At 37.2% G+C, this 17,125-nt stretch overlaps 1 protein-coding gene across 4 annotated transcripts in view; it reads right to left on the bottom strand.

Moving 5' to 3' along the window:
* Nucleotides 1-17,125, bottom strand: part of col4a6 (collagen, type IV, alpha 6) — a 98,021-nt gene that overhangs the window by 28,177 nt on the left and 52,719 nt on the right. For all 4 annotated transcript variants that reach the window (XM_067524144.1, XM_067524146.1, XM_067524147.1 and 1 more), the window contains exons 5-11: nt 2,322-2,456; nt 1,984-2,028; nt 1,514-1,633; nt 1,307-1,369; nt 787-822; nt 453-515; nt 87-122 (exon numbers count right to left, since the gene is read on the bottom strand). In XM_067524144.1, the coding sequence (XP_067380245.1) occupies nt 87-122; nt 453-515; nt 787-822; nt 1,307-1,369; nt 1,514-1,633; nt 1,984-2,028; nt 2,322-2,456 (498 nt within the window). The remainder of the gene's footprint in view (nt 1-86; nt 123-452; nt 516-786; nt 823-1,306; nt 1,370-1,513; nt 1,634-1,983; nt 2,029-2,321; nt 2,457-17,125) is intronic.

Here is a 17,125-nt window from a genome sequence, read left to right as displayed (position 1 = left end):
ACCCACCCATCCAATTATGGTGAGTTATTTTCTTACGACTGAACATAATAAAACGGGAATCTTATTCACCCTATTATTTTACTTACCCTCTGGCCTGGGGGACCAGGAGGACCAGGTGGGCCCTAAAGATAGACAAGACAAGACTGAAATAACATTCACGGACACATTTACAGATGTAAAACAATCAAACCTATATTGCTGGATGGACACACACTGTGGATTGTATTGTAATGACTGCATACGATGTAGTAGATCATTAAGAAAACATGTACGCAAGCAACACGACTAATAACAGTGCTAATTTTTGTGAGTTTTGTGCCACATGCAGGCTTCACACTAAAGTTAAAAATCAGTTATTTACAATGCAACTAAGTACAGCACAGAAATAAAAAGTATTACAGACAGACAGAGGAACCACTAAGAAGGGGGAAAAGATAAACAAGTTCACATACGGGAAATCCATCATGCCCTCTTGAACCAGGCGAACCGAACAAACCTTCAGGACCCATGGCACCCTGCAGATAAGAACATAATCTTATAAATTTACAAATGTACACCATTTATTTTACACAACTGGTGATACACTGATAACTTAAGTTTAGTGGTGTATTTAAGCTTGCAAAAAGGAGTGAGTAGTTCCTGTGTGTTTGGCAAATTCAAGATATTTTGCATTTAAAGTCTAACATTTTACACTACCCAATTGTGTTATTTTGTAGTAAGAAGAATTAATAAGAATGTTATTGAGATAAAGAACATGATGTGAGCAGAAAAACGTAAAAGTATTACCGGCTGACCAGGCAGTCCTGGTAAACCTGGTTGACCCTAAATAAGGAATATAGATAAAGTATTAGAAAAAATTCCAACAACACTGCACGACTTTGTAAAATAAATTATAGCGGTAAACTAACATATAATACTTAAATATAGAATATTAAATAAATAATTTGGATTAGCTTCAAAATCATACTGGGACCACACATTTTGAGGAATCATTATGTTGTATTTGTGAATTTCTCTTCGGAATTTATAGTAGATGCTATTACACAATGAATTGAAAATTTAGGGCAGGTTATGTAAAAAGGCCTGAGTACAAGTAATTTGCTACACATTAAATGAAAAAGAAATAAATAGAGGTGTATTACATTTGCCGTTAAGCCTGTTTTCAGCTTGCAGGATTTTTTTTTTATCACACTAAAGACTAAACTAAAAGGAGCAACAGTATAAAATGTAATTCAGTTGCAATGTGAATTATTTGTTTAAGCTTGATGAACAGAAATCATGATGTCCTGTAAGTGTGAGATCTTACCCTGAGATCACTTAATGGCAGGTATCGAGGTTCTCCTTTCTGACCTTTAGGCCCAATAGGACCCTGTTGGAGGTAAGAAATTCACTTTGATTACACTATCTGTTAAAAGTAGAGATATTTGTGATTTGGATATTATTAATCGACTTCCAGTGATCAAAAATCCATAAACAGAAAAAAACAAAAAACAAAAACAAAGGTTTTCCTCACAGAAAATCCAGGCAATCCAGGTGCTCCTGTCCCAAAGCCAGGCAATCCAGGATCCCCTCTGGTCCCATTACAACCGTCCAGTCCTGGTAAACCCCTGCTACCCCCCACACCAGGGTGACCCTACAGAGAGGACAGGATGGTGAAATATCCAAGACCAAGCCGTGATATTGGAATTAGGGAAGATATTTTCTATAATAATGTGAACTTTGGTTGTTTAATTATAAAAAACTACCCACTATTACAACAAAGATTAGATACATTTACCAACCAGTTCAATGTAATGAGCCTCAAATAGTCAAATTTAAATGAACTATTTCTGTAATTGTTGTGTAAAATGAAATAAACTAATAATCCAACACCCAATTCATGTCTGTGAAGATGTATTTCATCAGAGAAAAGAGGGACATAAATGTAGTGTGAATGTGTGTCAATACATGCTGTGTGTATTTGTGTGTGTCTGCTTTACTTACAGGCACCCCATCAGTTCCTGGAAACCCTGGCACCCCCATTGGCCCCTGTACAATTAAGAAATCCACAATTTTTCTTCAGTAATTAAAGCACAGCTACACCTGGTGGTGAAAACACATCACTGCTGGTTCTCCGCAGACAAGTGTGATGAATACTCTTAAGATGAAGGTTTGTATATTTAGCTTGAAATAAACACACTAAAATAAATATACAGTAGATTAAATGTATTTTGATAAGTTGTAGCAGTAGTATAGTGTATAAAAAAGAAGTTATTGGTTATTTGTCTGATATTTTACTGTAAAACAATACATGAACGTGGGTGAGGAGCTCTAACACCCACTTTGTCTCCTTTGGGGCCAGATGGTCCTTTCAATCCAATGTGGCCTTTCTCTCCTTTGGGCCCTGATGGTCCTGGGTTCCCTTGTTGTCCCTCTGCTCCCATTGAACCAACTTTACCGAGAGCCCCTGGTTGACCCTGAGAGAAGGCAGAAGAGACAAGACATGGTCACTTTTTAAGCCAAGAAAGAAGAGCTGAGAACCTTAGATATGAATGTATCAAACTTTGAAGTGAGAAAACACACTGTTGTACAGGGGTATTATAATTTACCAGTATATTTTGTAGTGTTTTATTGCACATGGTATCACATAGCAATATGCCCGTTTTACTTTAAATATACAGTATATGATTTCTTACTGTTGTTTGACTAATTTCCTAAGCTCTGGAATGTCCTTTCCATTTCATTTATGCTGCAGTGCAAAGTAACAAATTTGTTTTATAATGTATAAAATAAAATATCCTTTATCCTTGGAGGCTCATTTGGGAAAATGTCACTAAAACAAAAACAAGGGTGAAAAAAAATTAAAAAGGAGCAGGGAAAGAGAGAGCAAAATTGCATCTTTGGATTTGTTTGGAAAATCAAAATATTTCTTACCAGACAAAATCTCAAAATAAAAATCTAAATGACAGGATACATGCCTCATTATCACCTTAAAGAAAAAACATAACGTTTGAAAGATATAAGTCAATTGTATTCAAAAAAGCCTCAGGAAACCATGAATACATCATTTAGAGAGGAAAATCAGGAAATCAGGAAAATAGAAAGATCATTTATTATTTCTTTAAAAATGCAAACCTTAGTAAAAATGCATCCGATTGTCACACTCATCAAGTCGTCATCCAAATTCCTGCTCCTTAGCTCTTAACACAAAACGTCTTATGTGGCAGTTCTATTTCTTTCTTTCTGTCAGATTCATGATGGTGTTTAAGACTCTTGTGATTCCATTTATAACTATGCATGGTCACGCTCCTGTCTACATTAAACAGATGTTGCATCCTTTTCTGAACACCACCAATGGAAAGTCCTCCGATCAGCCCCCGTTGGTTAATCCTCACTCCTGGCTCTCTGACTTAACATGCTTTTGAAAAGCAAAGTGAGACCCACTTAGACATGCTTGTGTTTTGCTTTTACTGTAACTTACTTACTCAACACCACATAATGCTATTTTAATCTGAAGTTACTTTACTATATTTGTCTAATGTTTGCTTCAGACTTTGGGAGATTCAAACTGACACTGTTGAAAACATGATCATGACAAGTACCTGAAATCAGTACACGTATGACACAGGCCTTTTGTGTGTCCCATGTTCAGTTATGTGCTTGTCTGTGTAAATGTACCAGTGTGCTCACGAGCTGGAGTGGAAAACCCTACTGGGTTTTCTTTTTTCTTTTCCTTAAAGAGGGACACACATGGATGGTTAACTGTTTTATGTGGGCATGCGGGGACATGTGGACCTAGACGGTGGTCTAGAAGAAAAACCGCAAATGTAGAAAATAATTTAAAGGAATTAAGTTGTATGCTATGTTTAAAGAAACATCTTTTTTAAATATTTAAAAGAATTAAATAGGGTTTTAAAGACCTTAAAATTAATTTAAAAACCAATAATCCTTTTACAAATCTCCATGTGCAGTAGGTGACAGGCTGCACTGCCCAATTACAACCACATGATGGCAGTAAATCCACAAGGACACATTATTATCAGGTGGGTTAATGAATGAACAGGGTAGAACTTGCTAAGATGAGTGTGCACACACATTCACATCACAGGTTTAGCTACTGACAGCTGACCATTAGCTCTTATCTGAGGCAGTATGACACAGTAAAAACAGAGAACAGACGGATAAAGGGAGGAGAGACTGGAGAGAGGGTCACATGTTTGTGTAAGACTCCAAGTAAAGTAAAAATTTTTTTAAGCCAGAGTAGAATCACTTTTATTCACCCACTTAGATCTGAGGCTGTTAGGGTAATAACTAATCTCTATAACTATATCTACAGGATCTTTATTGATTAACAGGTGGTAAAGCGTATCAATAATTTGCAAATAAGCGATTGCTTTCATTACCACCATACAAAAAAAAGCTCATTGATTCTTTTATAAAGACGTCACATGATGACATGTGTATGGAAGCTACTGTAGTGCTGCAGGGTTTTTTAATAGAGCTGAGCAGGCTGCTCAAATCTTACAATTACATTCTTATGTACCGTAGATTAATATCTAGCCCCAACATAGGGCATATTTATATTATATGCACATTCCCAACAACCTTGTACAACCTTTATTACACATTATACAAGGTAAAAGTTCACTCACCCTTCTATTATTTCTATACACACACATACACAAAGACAAAAAAGCAGTATGATTATAGAATTACTGTCCCTGCAGACACAAAACCACGTCACTAATCCATGTCAAATCCAACATCAGTGGACATCATGAGGGAGGTCCAATGACTGATAAAGAATCTTTAGCATTTGTTTATGTCTGCGGGGAGAATCAGACGGGTGGGTACTCATGCTTAAATGCTTCCATGTGATTACCTACATTCTGTTTAATTCGGGATGGTGGAGAACATCTGTTTGTACCTAAGTAGTCACAAAATGAAGTGTTTCTGCTCAATATGCATGACCCTAAGATGTAATGTTCTCTTAAACATGACATCAATAAACAAAGTGTCTTTTTACTTTTGCTGTTACTTTTAACTGCTACTGGGGAGTTTATTGTTTACCATAAAAAGTAATTAAAGGAACAGTTTCACATTTAGGGAACTTTGTTTATTCACTTTCTTGCCAATATGTATATAAGAAGAACTATACCTGCCTGGAAGCTACAGTCAAAGGCTAATTAGTTCAGCAACTCACACATCGAAGTAAAACTACAAATGAGCTTTTTATACAATTCAGTTTCTATAACTATCATAATAATTAGTTTTTATATAAACTCTTCCATGCCCCCGCTTAAAAAAAGGTTTCCATTTAAGGTACGTATTATGTGTGGCTTTGGGTGCACTGATGTCACCAAGACAATTTTTTTTTTAAATTGCACTTGGCTTTTAAAGTGACAATGATCCTGGATTAACCTTGACCACCCCACACTGCAGTGGTGTTTCCAGGCCACGTGGCCTCAGGGCAGGCAGGTACCAGTAATGACAGGGCTGTGTCAGGTAAAGGCAACCTGCCAGAGCTGTCTGGCTCACGGCTCACACTCACACCTGGTTTTACCGAGGGAAAATATGCAAGGTAACACAGGTATCCACATCCTCTCACGCCTCAACTTCCCACCTTCTCATTCCCCATCACTCTTTCTTATCTACTTCTCTTTGACTTTTCCTCCACTTTTAAATGCTTAATTTCATGTTGCTCTCCTTCATGTCTGCCTCCCACTTCTATTAGTCAATCTCCAAATAGTAGAGATACAACCCTGTTCCCAAAAAGCTTAGACAATGTAAACAATGTAAATTAAAAACTGAATTAATTAGGTCTGGACTATAGACAGACATGTTTACCATGTGGTTTCTTTTACTACTAAGCCATGCTGTTGTAATTAGTTAGTAATGTGGTTTGGCATTGTGTTGCTGAAATAAGCAAGACCTTTCCTGAAAGATAAGTCTGAATGGATGCATGTTGCTTCAGGAAACTGTATATATCATTCAGCATTAATGCTTATTCATTTATTTGGCATCGGAAAACGTCTCCAATTTTTTCCTGTCATTTTTTTAAAAATATATTGCTAGTTTCAAATTTGAAAAGCACAAACAATTAAAAATAACAAACAAGTGATCATCAATCATGTGATAAAGTCTTAGATCTGAAAAGCTAATAAATGTAACAGATGTCCAATAAAAGTTAATCCTCTGAAAATCTCTTTTATGGGGAATTACAAATCAGTGCCTTTGAGTGCTCATTGGAGGAAGTGGGAAGTATCTACTTTTATCTCCTAACATGGTATGGAATAAAACATGCAGTCTGCAGAGAAGATCCCCAACAGTAGGTAGAGTGAAGAAAATAGATAAAGGGGAAGAGATAAAAGGAAGAAAGAACCATTTCTTTCAATAGCACAAAGAAAAAGACCAAAAGGAAAATCACATAAGGAGAAATTTAAGAGACATTTATTTTGATTATAATGGATCATCCTAACTGACCTCTAGGTGTTGATGTACCTTACACAGGTCAACAACCTTCAATGACCTTTATCTGAAACTCTACAAGCCTCAGAACTTTGTGATTTTGACAGATTTTGTCACCTAGCACAACATTTCCTTATTACATTATTAGAAGAATATATTTTTTAGTAATCAGTACCACAATATGTTAATGCTAAAATGTTTACTTAGTTTCTTGTTGACATGATTCACAGCTGGTTTGGTTACAACTAATGAGCTTGAGTTTTATAGACATCGAGATAAGTTTTATCAGAGATCTAACCCCCATGCCAGCATTCGCCTAAGCCCCCGACACCGTCAAACCACAGACAACCTTGCCAATTGGCATCCATGTCTGTTTTCATGCCAGCCTGTCGGGTCTCGGCCTGGCTCTTCCAGACCTTCCATCCTCATCACCTTCCAGCAGACTGGTCAGTTTGTAGGCCCAAATCCCCTTCAGCACAAAAGGCACAATGGAGCCTATTCTGGGTTGTAAAGCTCTCTGGACCTACTGCTCCCATCAGGCCTACCTCACTTCCTGATAGAGGAGAGTGCTTGGACAGACAGATTCTAGCCGCATGTGAGTGTGAAAAACTATGTGTGTGTATTGTTCCCAAACACACCCACGTATATATGCACACGCGGACACCCTCGGGCCCTCTAAGGGTTTATCGGGATGCATTGTTCTGAGTGCCGGGTGTACTGGGAGGGAAGATTTTAGCTGTCACACCACATGCTCACTGGGGGAAGGTGATGGGAGCAAAGCACAGAGAGAGGTTGGCAAATGTTGGGTCTTTGGGTGCAAGTTTAATCAGCAGGGCGGTGTGATAACCCAATTACAGTTTGCAAACACACACATGATTTGCCAGAACCACCAAAGCCCTCAACAAAACTGCCGATCTATGGGTATGTGCTCCTAGAATGGGACATTAAATGCTGTTACCCACTAACCAAAAAGTTGGCTCGCACACCCATCCTCACACACAAATAAAGAGAGAAAGAGGGAAATCCTCTCTAGATGGGAATGTTTAGGTTGTATCGTGTTCTTCCCTCCTGTCCCCTTCGGCGACCAGACCATAAACCCAAACACCTTGGTTTATCTCAGACATGTTTGTCCTGCTCAGGATGAGTAATGATACAGCAACTGAGAACACAGAGGGAGAACTTCATCAGCTGCCATCCACCTAATTTCTTTTCTCAACTAGTGTAGAAAGAACATGAAATTAGGAGTAGTTAGGTGCTATGGTTGCAGTCACGCCCGCATTTTAATTTCATTTAAAACCGGTCTTTTACAAATCATCAAGTAAACTGTTACTGTGTTCTGGCTAGAACAGATGTAAGGAACGAATTGTGTTATAAGAACTTGACTCAGTTTGTTGTGGTATTTCCTTTAAATCAATACAAACTCTAAACATATACTGCTGTTGTGTTGTCATTGCTCAGCAAAACCTATTTATAGTATCCGTTCCATCAGGAATTTGAAGCCTGTGAAGTCGATGCAACCTTGCAACAGCATAAAAACATCACAACATGAATCACGATATTTTTTTTGAAAAATCTGTTGTAATATTAGGCATACTGATGTATAGAGTAACAGAAACAATCAAGTTCGTTTTCATTTGTTGCTAAGTAATTCTGTTTGTTTTAAAATACGCAGAAGACCCGAGTTATGATCTTTAAAACCCAAATTTAAGCTCCCTGTAACAATATTTGATCAATTATTCATTGCTAGCAAAATTATTTTCTTGGTCACATACAGCAATATGGGACTGTTAGTTGAACAAAACAAGCAATTTAAAAATCTCATCTTGCAAATTTCAGCATTTTCAACAAACAACATAATTTGGTTTATTAAGAATGGTTTATCATGGAACTAAGACATTAGTATATACTGCTGCCTTTACAAGACATGTATCAAGATGTTAATAACCAACATGGCTTAAGAGATCACAAATTTTTAAATTTCATCAACTGAAAAGAAAAGGGCTTTATCACATAGGAAAAACTGATTTGCAGGTGAACACTGGGAAGTTTAGTGCATAAACACTGCAGTAACGTGTGCTAATCACCAAACACTAAACATTCAAATTCAAAACGTATTTTTACATTGGCTGACAGCAGCACTGTCTCTTCTCTCTCTTCGACAGACTGTTTTTCCCGCCTGCATGCTCCCTCAGACTCATTCCCACCCCTCCTCTGTACCACTGATTCATCTGTTTGTGGTGATGGCTGCCATTAAACAAACGACCCGTTCTCTCTTTTCATCCAGGTGCTTTCCCCTCCAATAAAAACCCCATTAGTAACAGGACCCACTGTCCCACGGTGATGATGTCATAAAGATGTCTTTTCTTAGCTGCCGTACATTATTTTAAGCTTTTTGTTATTTGACTACACATCATGCAACTTAACAAGTAATTAATTAGAACCTCTATCCCTACCAAGAATCAGAATTTCCCACAAAAAATGTTTCAAATGCCAAAATAAATATAATACACAGGGTTTAACTATGCAGTCTTAAACTGCTACACATAAATGCACCTTAAAAATGAGATGAAACAACCTAACTTTACAAAAAGCAAATGTAAGTGGATGCTACTCCTTATCTAAAGACCCCAACAACCACAGTACAGATGTTACTAATTAGTTGTCACACTAAGAGTGTCGGTGGATTACGCAGAGGAAAATTGAGGTTGATAAAATTAAGAAAAAAAAAAGAGCAAAATCTGTCCATTTTCAGTGCTACAACTGTGGATACAAATGGTCCTTTGTTGAGGAAAACAGATTCATCACCTGTATCTGTCTTGATCTTCAAACATATTTTCATCATGATAAAGTTTGTTTTGGGTGGACCTTTAAGGTGGCCTTATCAGTCAAAGTATAACTAAAAAGAGGAAAAGAAGCAGAGGACAAATGATGATAGATGGATCCCATAGGGAGCAAAAAGAACATAGGGGTGATCTGTGTGTAATGAATAATGTCAGATCATTAAGAGAAAAAGAAAGCACTGTTGAATTTTTTTTAACGGTCAAAATTATTTGAAATGTATCATCTGTGTATTTTCAGATCAAAGGAGGTGTTTTTGGTTTTTTAACATACAAGTCAGGACTTTTAGTTTTGACCTGCTCTATATATTGTCTGCAATGACTTTTAATTCATAATAAAGAATTGGTTGACTGTCTCCCAAGAACTACAAGGTTGTAAATGCGAAAATATGATCAAATGTTTCTTATTAAGGTTCATTTCATGAGCCTCTTTTCTTTAAGCTTTAGTTCTTGTTATTTTTCAGTAGTGATGATAAAATTCAAATGTGTGTTTCTATTTAGCCTGAAGAAACCTGTAACAAAGAGGGTGCGGTGGATTATAACAATGAATTAAATTCCTGCAATACTCATACATACAATGAGGATACAAAACCATTTTCACTATATTTTGATGAGACATCACTTGTTTTTAAAGCACAATTTAAGAATTTACATGAAACATACTATGGTGGATACAAACATAATTTGTATTTATTCTAACTGTACACTAACTGTAGCTAGCTAATAAGGTGTTTGCCTACTGAGAACAAGTGTACAAAACTTTTGCACTCAACTCCAGTGTTGAGTGTTTTTAAAGACATTTTAGATTTGATTCACCACTGCTGTAAAATGTGTGGTATGGAAGTAGAGAGCTCCTGGTTTTCTTTCAGCTTCACTTCTCTTTGCTTATAAGAGGGGAAGCAATATGGTCACGTTTTCCTGTCTGCACGACAAAGTGTATGTGTGAAGACGAGCTCCATCCAGCTGTGTTTAGTTAGGTAGGGGATTGAGATTCCTGCAGCGCTTGGTAATACTCGTGCATATTTTCTGTATCAGTGTGTGAGTGCCTGCATCAGCAGCATGGGACTCTTCTACTCATCTCCTGTCTTCACGTTTTCAGAAAAATTCAGCCACCCAACAAACTCTAGGTCCAAACTGTGCTACGTAGTGAAGCAGCCCATAACGTGTTAAAGATTTACCACACACACCCAAACACAGTTGCTCATCCTTAACTATTTTTGTCCTGTTTAAAGGTGATATGCATCTACATGTTCAACAGCATTTGATTGAGTTTAAGCTTAAGTAACGAGCAGGGCAGGGCAACACTGTTAAGAAGAAAAAAATGTCATAAATGGGAAGTGTGTGTGTGTGTGGCAATAAGAAAAATGGAAATAAATGTGCTGCCATCATCACCTTCACAAAACACAAGAACAACCTCACCTCAACAACAAACCTGTAAAATCACTAATTACCAGTTTTGTACATACCTGCACACATTGGCCTTATGTAAAAGTGTGTGTTGCTGCGTTAGGGAGACGTTAGATCACCCGGAAGGTATCTAATTGCTATTCTGTGCAAAAAACAAGGAAGAGGGGGGAAATCAATACCTTCCCTCTAACGTGTGACTCCATGTGCTTTAACTCTGTATTATCCTGCTTCTATGTGGTTTGAACAGTGTTGATAACATTGGATGAATCAGAATGTTACTTTTCCAACTTGCTTTCTATGGCCTTGGTTTATACTGTAAATGTAGATCATGCTTTTAATCTTCCCTCTGACTTCCCTATATCAAAATATTTCTCTTTATATTTCTTCTAGCTGAAAAACTCTTCCAGATGACATCACCCGGAGGAGTTTTTCATCATTAGGAGTTCAGATGTTTGACCTAGAATACAAACTTTATAGTAAGAGCAAGGAGATTGTATAATCTGAACTGAAGGTTCCTCCAAGTGATGTCATCTGGAGGCATTTTTTCAAGTAGAAGTATAGAGATATTTTTACATAATTTTACAAAGTACATGTACTATCCAAACTAGAACCAAAAGAAGCAAATTCTAAATCAGGGAAGGGGCCCTTTAATGCTTAAAAATGATTCAAAATATAACTTTTTAGCACATTTTTTTAAAATTCTGCTACATTTCCAATCAAACTGCTCAAAAATGATTCCAAATCAACATGTTGGTAGACGCTTTTACCCAAAATGACTTACAAATGCACCTCGTTTGAGAAACAAACTTGAGGTTCAACATTTCAACGTGTGGCCTGCAGCCGGGGATTGAAGTGCTGACCCCATGATTAGTAGACAACCCGCTTAAAACCTTGAGTCACAGCCTCGCCACACAGCTGCTGGCAATGGTTAGTCATTCTGAGTCTTAAAATCACAGCGTGGGTTGAACCCACGACATTCAAGAGTCTCCTGCTCTATCAAATGAGCCAGCCAGGCCACACGAAAGTCATTTCTGTTAAATAACAAATGAATAAATAATTAACAGACATTAGGTTTGCTGAGCTTTAAAATGTTTAGCTGTCAACGACACAGGAAAGCACTGCCCAGTTTTCCACACCTTCAGACACTTGTGGAAGAGGGTTTCAAGTAGCTTGTCTGTGACATCCTGGTGAAAATCGTCCCTTTCTTTAAACCTGTTTAAGACAAAACGTACTTAAACAGGTTAAAGAAACACCTTTGGGCACAATTAAAGTGCATTTTATGCATTTATTGTGGCACGTCAGATATTAAAAAATCAGTTAAATGTGTAAATCAAATTGGTCATTGCTCAAGCTATAGTGGGTTTTGAGATTCTGGAAATTTTGGGAGCTGCTGGAAATAGACAAATTTACCTGAGTAAAGTGCAAAACAAACAATAACGCAACAAAACCATCAAACTTCCTATGCTTCATATACTTATGTAGCAGTTAACTGCATCTAACAGTCTACTGGAGGAGATAGAGTTTGCTCAGCTTTCATGAAGACAAATGTGATCTGTTACATCAGATCACAGCAGAGGACGACAGCAAGATGTTGTTTACAGCTATGGAAACCATATGTCAGTAAATGTTGTGTTAAGACACTTCTAACTAGAGTTGTAACTACTGCTAACTACTGTTACTACTACTAATTCAAACTACTGATCCCAAAACTGTTGAAGCTTACAACATAGGAACATTGATAAACTTTGAATTTATGAAACATAAAGTTTGCATATTTGCACCTGACAGAATTCCATACAGTATATTGTACATTATAATGTAGAATGGTGCTCAAAAAGCACACAGCCAAGTCTTGCATGTACTATTCTGTAAGGGGCCATGGGGGGGCAGGAGAGCGCACTGAGATGAAGGACACATGATGCAGCAGTGGTTATTGCTAAGGAAGGTTAACCTTTGGCAAGAATTTCTCCTACGTTTGTTCAGTTTTTACTTTAAACCTTCAGACAAAACAGGAAACAACCTTAGCGACACTGTTTTTGATGTTTTTTGTTCCTTTTTGTTGCTTCGTTCCTGTCTTTTGACTGAACTTTTTCATGTGACAAAACTAATGAAAGTAAAATGCTATACAGGGAACTAAATAAAAAAAAGCTGACAGAGAGATGACATGAACAGAGACATAGAAGAAAAGGCTGAGAAATAGAAAAAGCATTAAACCCCTCATAGCAACACGCACACTTGGTCCTGTGTCCCTGCTCCTTGTGACGAAAGCCTGGTCGATGCTGGCCTTTGTTTTGGCTGTGACCTTTAACCTACACTAAACTATATGTCTGGTGGGGATGAGCCAGCTATGAATTTCGTGTGTGTGTGTGTGTATTTGAAGAAAACTTTGAAACCTCCTTCTGAAGCTTCCTCCTGCTATTTTAGGTCAAACTGAAAGACAAGGTTTTTGTTTGTCAAGACTTTCTGCACAATAGCAGATAAAATGTCTGCTCTGTCGGCCAATTTGTGTGCGTGTGTGTATGTGTGCAAGGTGTGTGAAGACGAAGACTAAACAAAGCTCCCCACCTCTCAGACTGGAGGCTTCAAAAGGTGGTAGAGCCTGATAAAATGCCATACAGGGGCCCAGGAGTGTGTGTGTGTGTGTCTGTGTGTGTGTGTGTATAGAGAAATATTTGGATGACAGGACACTACTGATAAGTTCCTGTTCTGTCCTGATGTCCTGTACATTAGTGTGGTCTGTAGGTACATTGTCAGAATGCATGTCCCTTACACACTTACGCACACATATACCAAACCACCCACCAACCCACTTTTATTTCCTTTTTTGCATAACAATTAAACTTCAAAATGTGGTCATCCTGTCCCCATCTTTCTTGGCTGCTCTGTCTCTATCATGTACAGTACTTCGCATAGAAGGCATTTATCCCCCCCTGCCCCCGCTCTTCTTTCTCTCCCCAGAAAATCTTTTCCCTCTCTTTTTCATCTTGTAGGATTAAAGTAAAGGAATTCAGAAATAAAGAGACATGCTCTTTCATAATGGGGCAACATAGAGGCCATGCATCTCACCAAAACCCACATTCACTATTAGGTAAAAAAAGCTATGGATGCTGATTCTATTTTACTGCTTTCCTTTTGCCGTCTACTTAGAGAGCTTATTCCTTCCCACGTTTTGTCTGTTCCCCATCACACACTTGAACACTTCATGCCAATATTGTATAAATAGACTGAGTTGAACAAGTAGATTTAATAACAGCCTATAGATAAAATAATAAAAAGTTGATACTGATCTCTGACAACTGAAAAACATTTGCTCTCACAGTATTTGTCCTCCAGCAGTTGTAGGGTGAGTCAGGACTCTCACTTTCATCATGTTGGAGATTTGAAACACTTGCTAAAGCTACCAATTCACATGTAACTTGCAGATACAATACTGTGATTAGATAAGTAACAGGATTCAAGCAGGATACCAAAAATTTAAGCTGACTTCTCTGGCAGCTTGTCAAAATAAGGAAGTCCTTTCTGTCTCTCTGTGTCTTTACTTCACAGAGATGGGGGTCTGACAAAATTAAATAAAGCACCCACTTTTTGACCCTTCTGCAAATTGAAACACTCTACAATGAACACCTAACCACTGCTTTAACACACATATATTCAGACACAGAGACCATCCTGACGTCCCTAACACTGATCTCTGACTCCTGGGACTTACCCAGTGGGAGCGGATGTTGTTGGACCTAATTGATCCAATGTGACACATATGGTAAAGCCAGGAAAGACTAAAGAAAAGAGTCTCAAGACTTTGGGTCCAAGTAAAACTAAAGCCCTTTGGCTATTAATAATGAAACCCAACTAAAATCAACCCGGGACATCTGGATTGTGTCTCTGGTGTGTTTGTGAGAGGGATGGATTGAGGCATTATCAGTGCTTTAAGAGCTCTGGCTGATAAGAAAATGAGCTAGAGAAGCTTCTAAATCTACTGAATATAGTTATTGAAAGTCTCTTTAGCTTTTGTAAACAGAAGTCAACCCATTATTACTGGATTGTATTTTCATGTCACATTTAATGGCTGAATAAAACATCTTCAGCTCATATTGCACAATGCTGGTCCTTCTCAAAAGCTTTTAATATATGTGAGCCAAAACATCTGTACACTGAAAAATCTGACTTTATCTCATCCAGTTACGATTAATATACACTGGTGGAAATAAGAGCTACAGTTTTTCTATTACTGTGGTTAATCTTTATAGTTAGGAATGTACTTACACCTTTTGGTCAATTTTACTTCGTTCATACTCAACCTAAGAGTTAGACAGCTACACTAACAAACAGGTTTTCATTTTGGTTAATTCTACTTTTCCTTAGTTAAAACAAATGAATAAAGATGACAACACTGACACAAAGCTCAATGAATGGAAACAGAAAAAAACTAGGAAGTTACTGTTCCCAGCTAAAGAACAGCTCAGCTCATAACCCAATGTACACAGAAAGTGTAAAAATTTATATTTTTGACTTTATATTGTTGAAAGGATATCAATCCTCTCACCATTCTCAAAATATTAAACTGTTCCTTTGAAATGTTTCTTAATAGCAGTAATGAAAATAAACCTTCCTTTTATATCTATCTATCTATTTTATTTTACAAAATCTTTACAAAATGTATATAAACATTATTGTTTCCTTCAAGAATCTTTTTTTTAAACCAAGCAGCTGATTTCAGAGTGAATATCCACTGGTTCACTTGTAAGACTAAATTAGGTTTTTTCCACATTTTCCACCTGCCAATTTACAAATTCTAGTCTAGCACTTTTTTTAATAAACTTTTTGTTTTTTTAAAACAATACACCTGTTTTAACTAGATTTTTGTTTTTTAAGAGTGTAAAAACTAAGTACTTACTGCAAATTATTATTGTTTTGCTTTAAAAAGCTCTTTGCAAATGGTGCTTTAAAGTGAAATTAAGGTGAGATTAAATTTAAAGAATAACTGACCCCTTTTAATAACAGTTCACAGGACAGCCAGCATTGAGACCTGATTCCCTGACCTGAACTTCTTTCCACCTGTGATGTGCAGGGCTGTTAATAGCTATGATCGAGAAGACACGTCACCTCGCCGACCTGTCAGTACAAAAGTAAAACTGAAAAGAAACAAAATGAGCACCTTACCATTTACCGGCTCTAAACAACAACAGTTAAATAAGGTAATATTGCAGAGGGCCCATATGGTGGTAGGTGGTATTACTAAGCTATATCATTTACCTACAGGTACCCGTGTGTAATGTGGCGCTCGACACTATGTTATTTACCTAAAGTGGCGTACAGTTGACTAAGTGGCAGTAAGTGTAGGCTTCTGTGTCAGACAGTAATTGTTGTTTGGAGACAGGCTGAAAAGACAAAGTGTGACAGTGAGACTACAGTTAGTCTGGTTTTAGTCAGAGATGAACACACAAAGGTTCTTGGCTTGAGTCCGATTCAAAGCTTTAGAGCTTTTTTTGTAATTTTAATAAATAAAATATAGATGGTTGAGAGAAGGGATTAGTTAGCATATGCAGCAGTGGCCATCTCTGGAAATGTAAACTTTACCAAGAGATAAAACGATCTTAGAAAGCATAATTTTGAGCAGAAGCTCAAACATTTTGCTAGCGGTGTCACTGTAAGAGACCCCCATTCAGCCAAAAATCACTACAGTAAAGGGCATAATTTTCACTGAGGATGGGGAGGACATGCACCCCCCCCTTTTTAAAATAGTACCCCACTGAGGTTCAATTCCAAAATCTGTATTTGGAAAATGATCATCATGGGATTTACAGTTCCAGATCTTTTGGATTATTGATATACTTTCTGTAATAACCCTGCTTTGTAATAAAATTCAACCAATTAAAAAGTGTATTTATCAGCGTTGTGAAAAACGGATTTTAACAGCATTAAAATCCGTTTTCAAAGAGACTCCCAGACATAATGTCAAACTGTTTCAGACTTCCACTTATGTGTTTACCTCTCTGACCTGAAGATGCTAAGGCATTTTTAGAAGCTTGTTCATGAATAGGATTTTATATGAGCATGTTTTTAATACGCTAACAAAAGTTTCCTCCTATCGTTACCATATACAGCCATAAATCATAAAACTTAGCGACTGTTTGTTTCTACAGTAGTGTAAACAGCTTGCCATATGTTTGACGTACTCTATACAAGTAATATATCAGTAATATGCAGTCAATAATCAATCGAATTGAGCAAATAACCTCACATTCTGCCAACTGTTTGCCAACACTTTGGGTATCATAAAAAAAAAAAACAGCTGACAGTTGATGTTAATTTAATAGTAGTAATGACAGGAAAATGAGTTCTTTGCCTAAAGACAAACACTGTGGTGTGATTCTGTGTTTGATTACTTACAATATAGTCTATATATAAGGGCTGTCGAAACATGCATTACACAA

The sequence above is a fragment of the Channa argus genome, chromosome 12, assembly GCF_033026475.1.
Source record: "Channa argus isolate prfri chromosome 12, Channa argus male v1.0, whole genome shotgun sequence".
Lineage (NCBI taxonomy): Eukaryota > Metazoa > Chordata > Actinopteri > Anabantiformes > Channidae > Channa > Channa argus.
The sequence above is the reverse complement of the archived record's forward strand: the minus strand, read 5'-3'. Positions and strand labels throughout refer to the sequence as shown.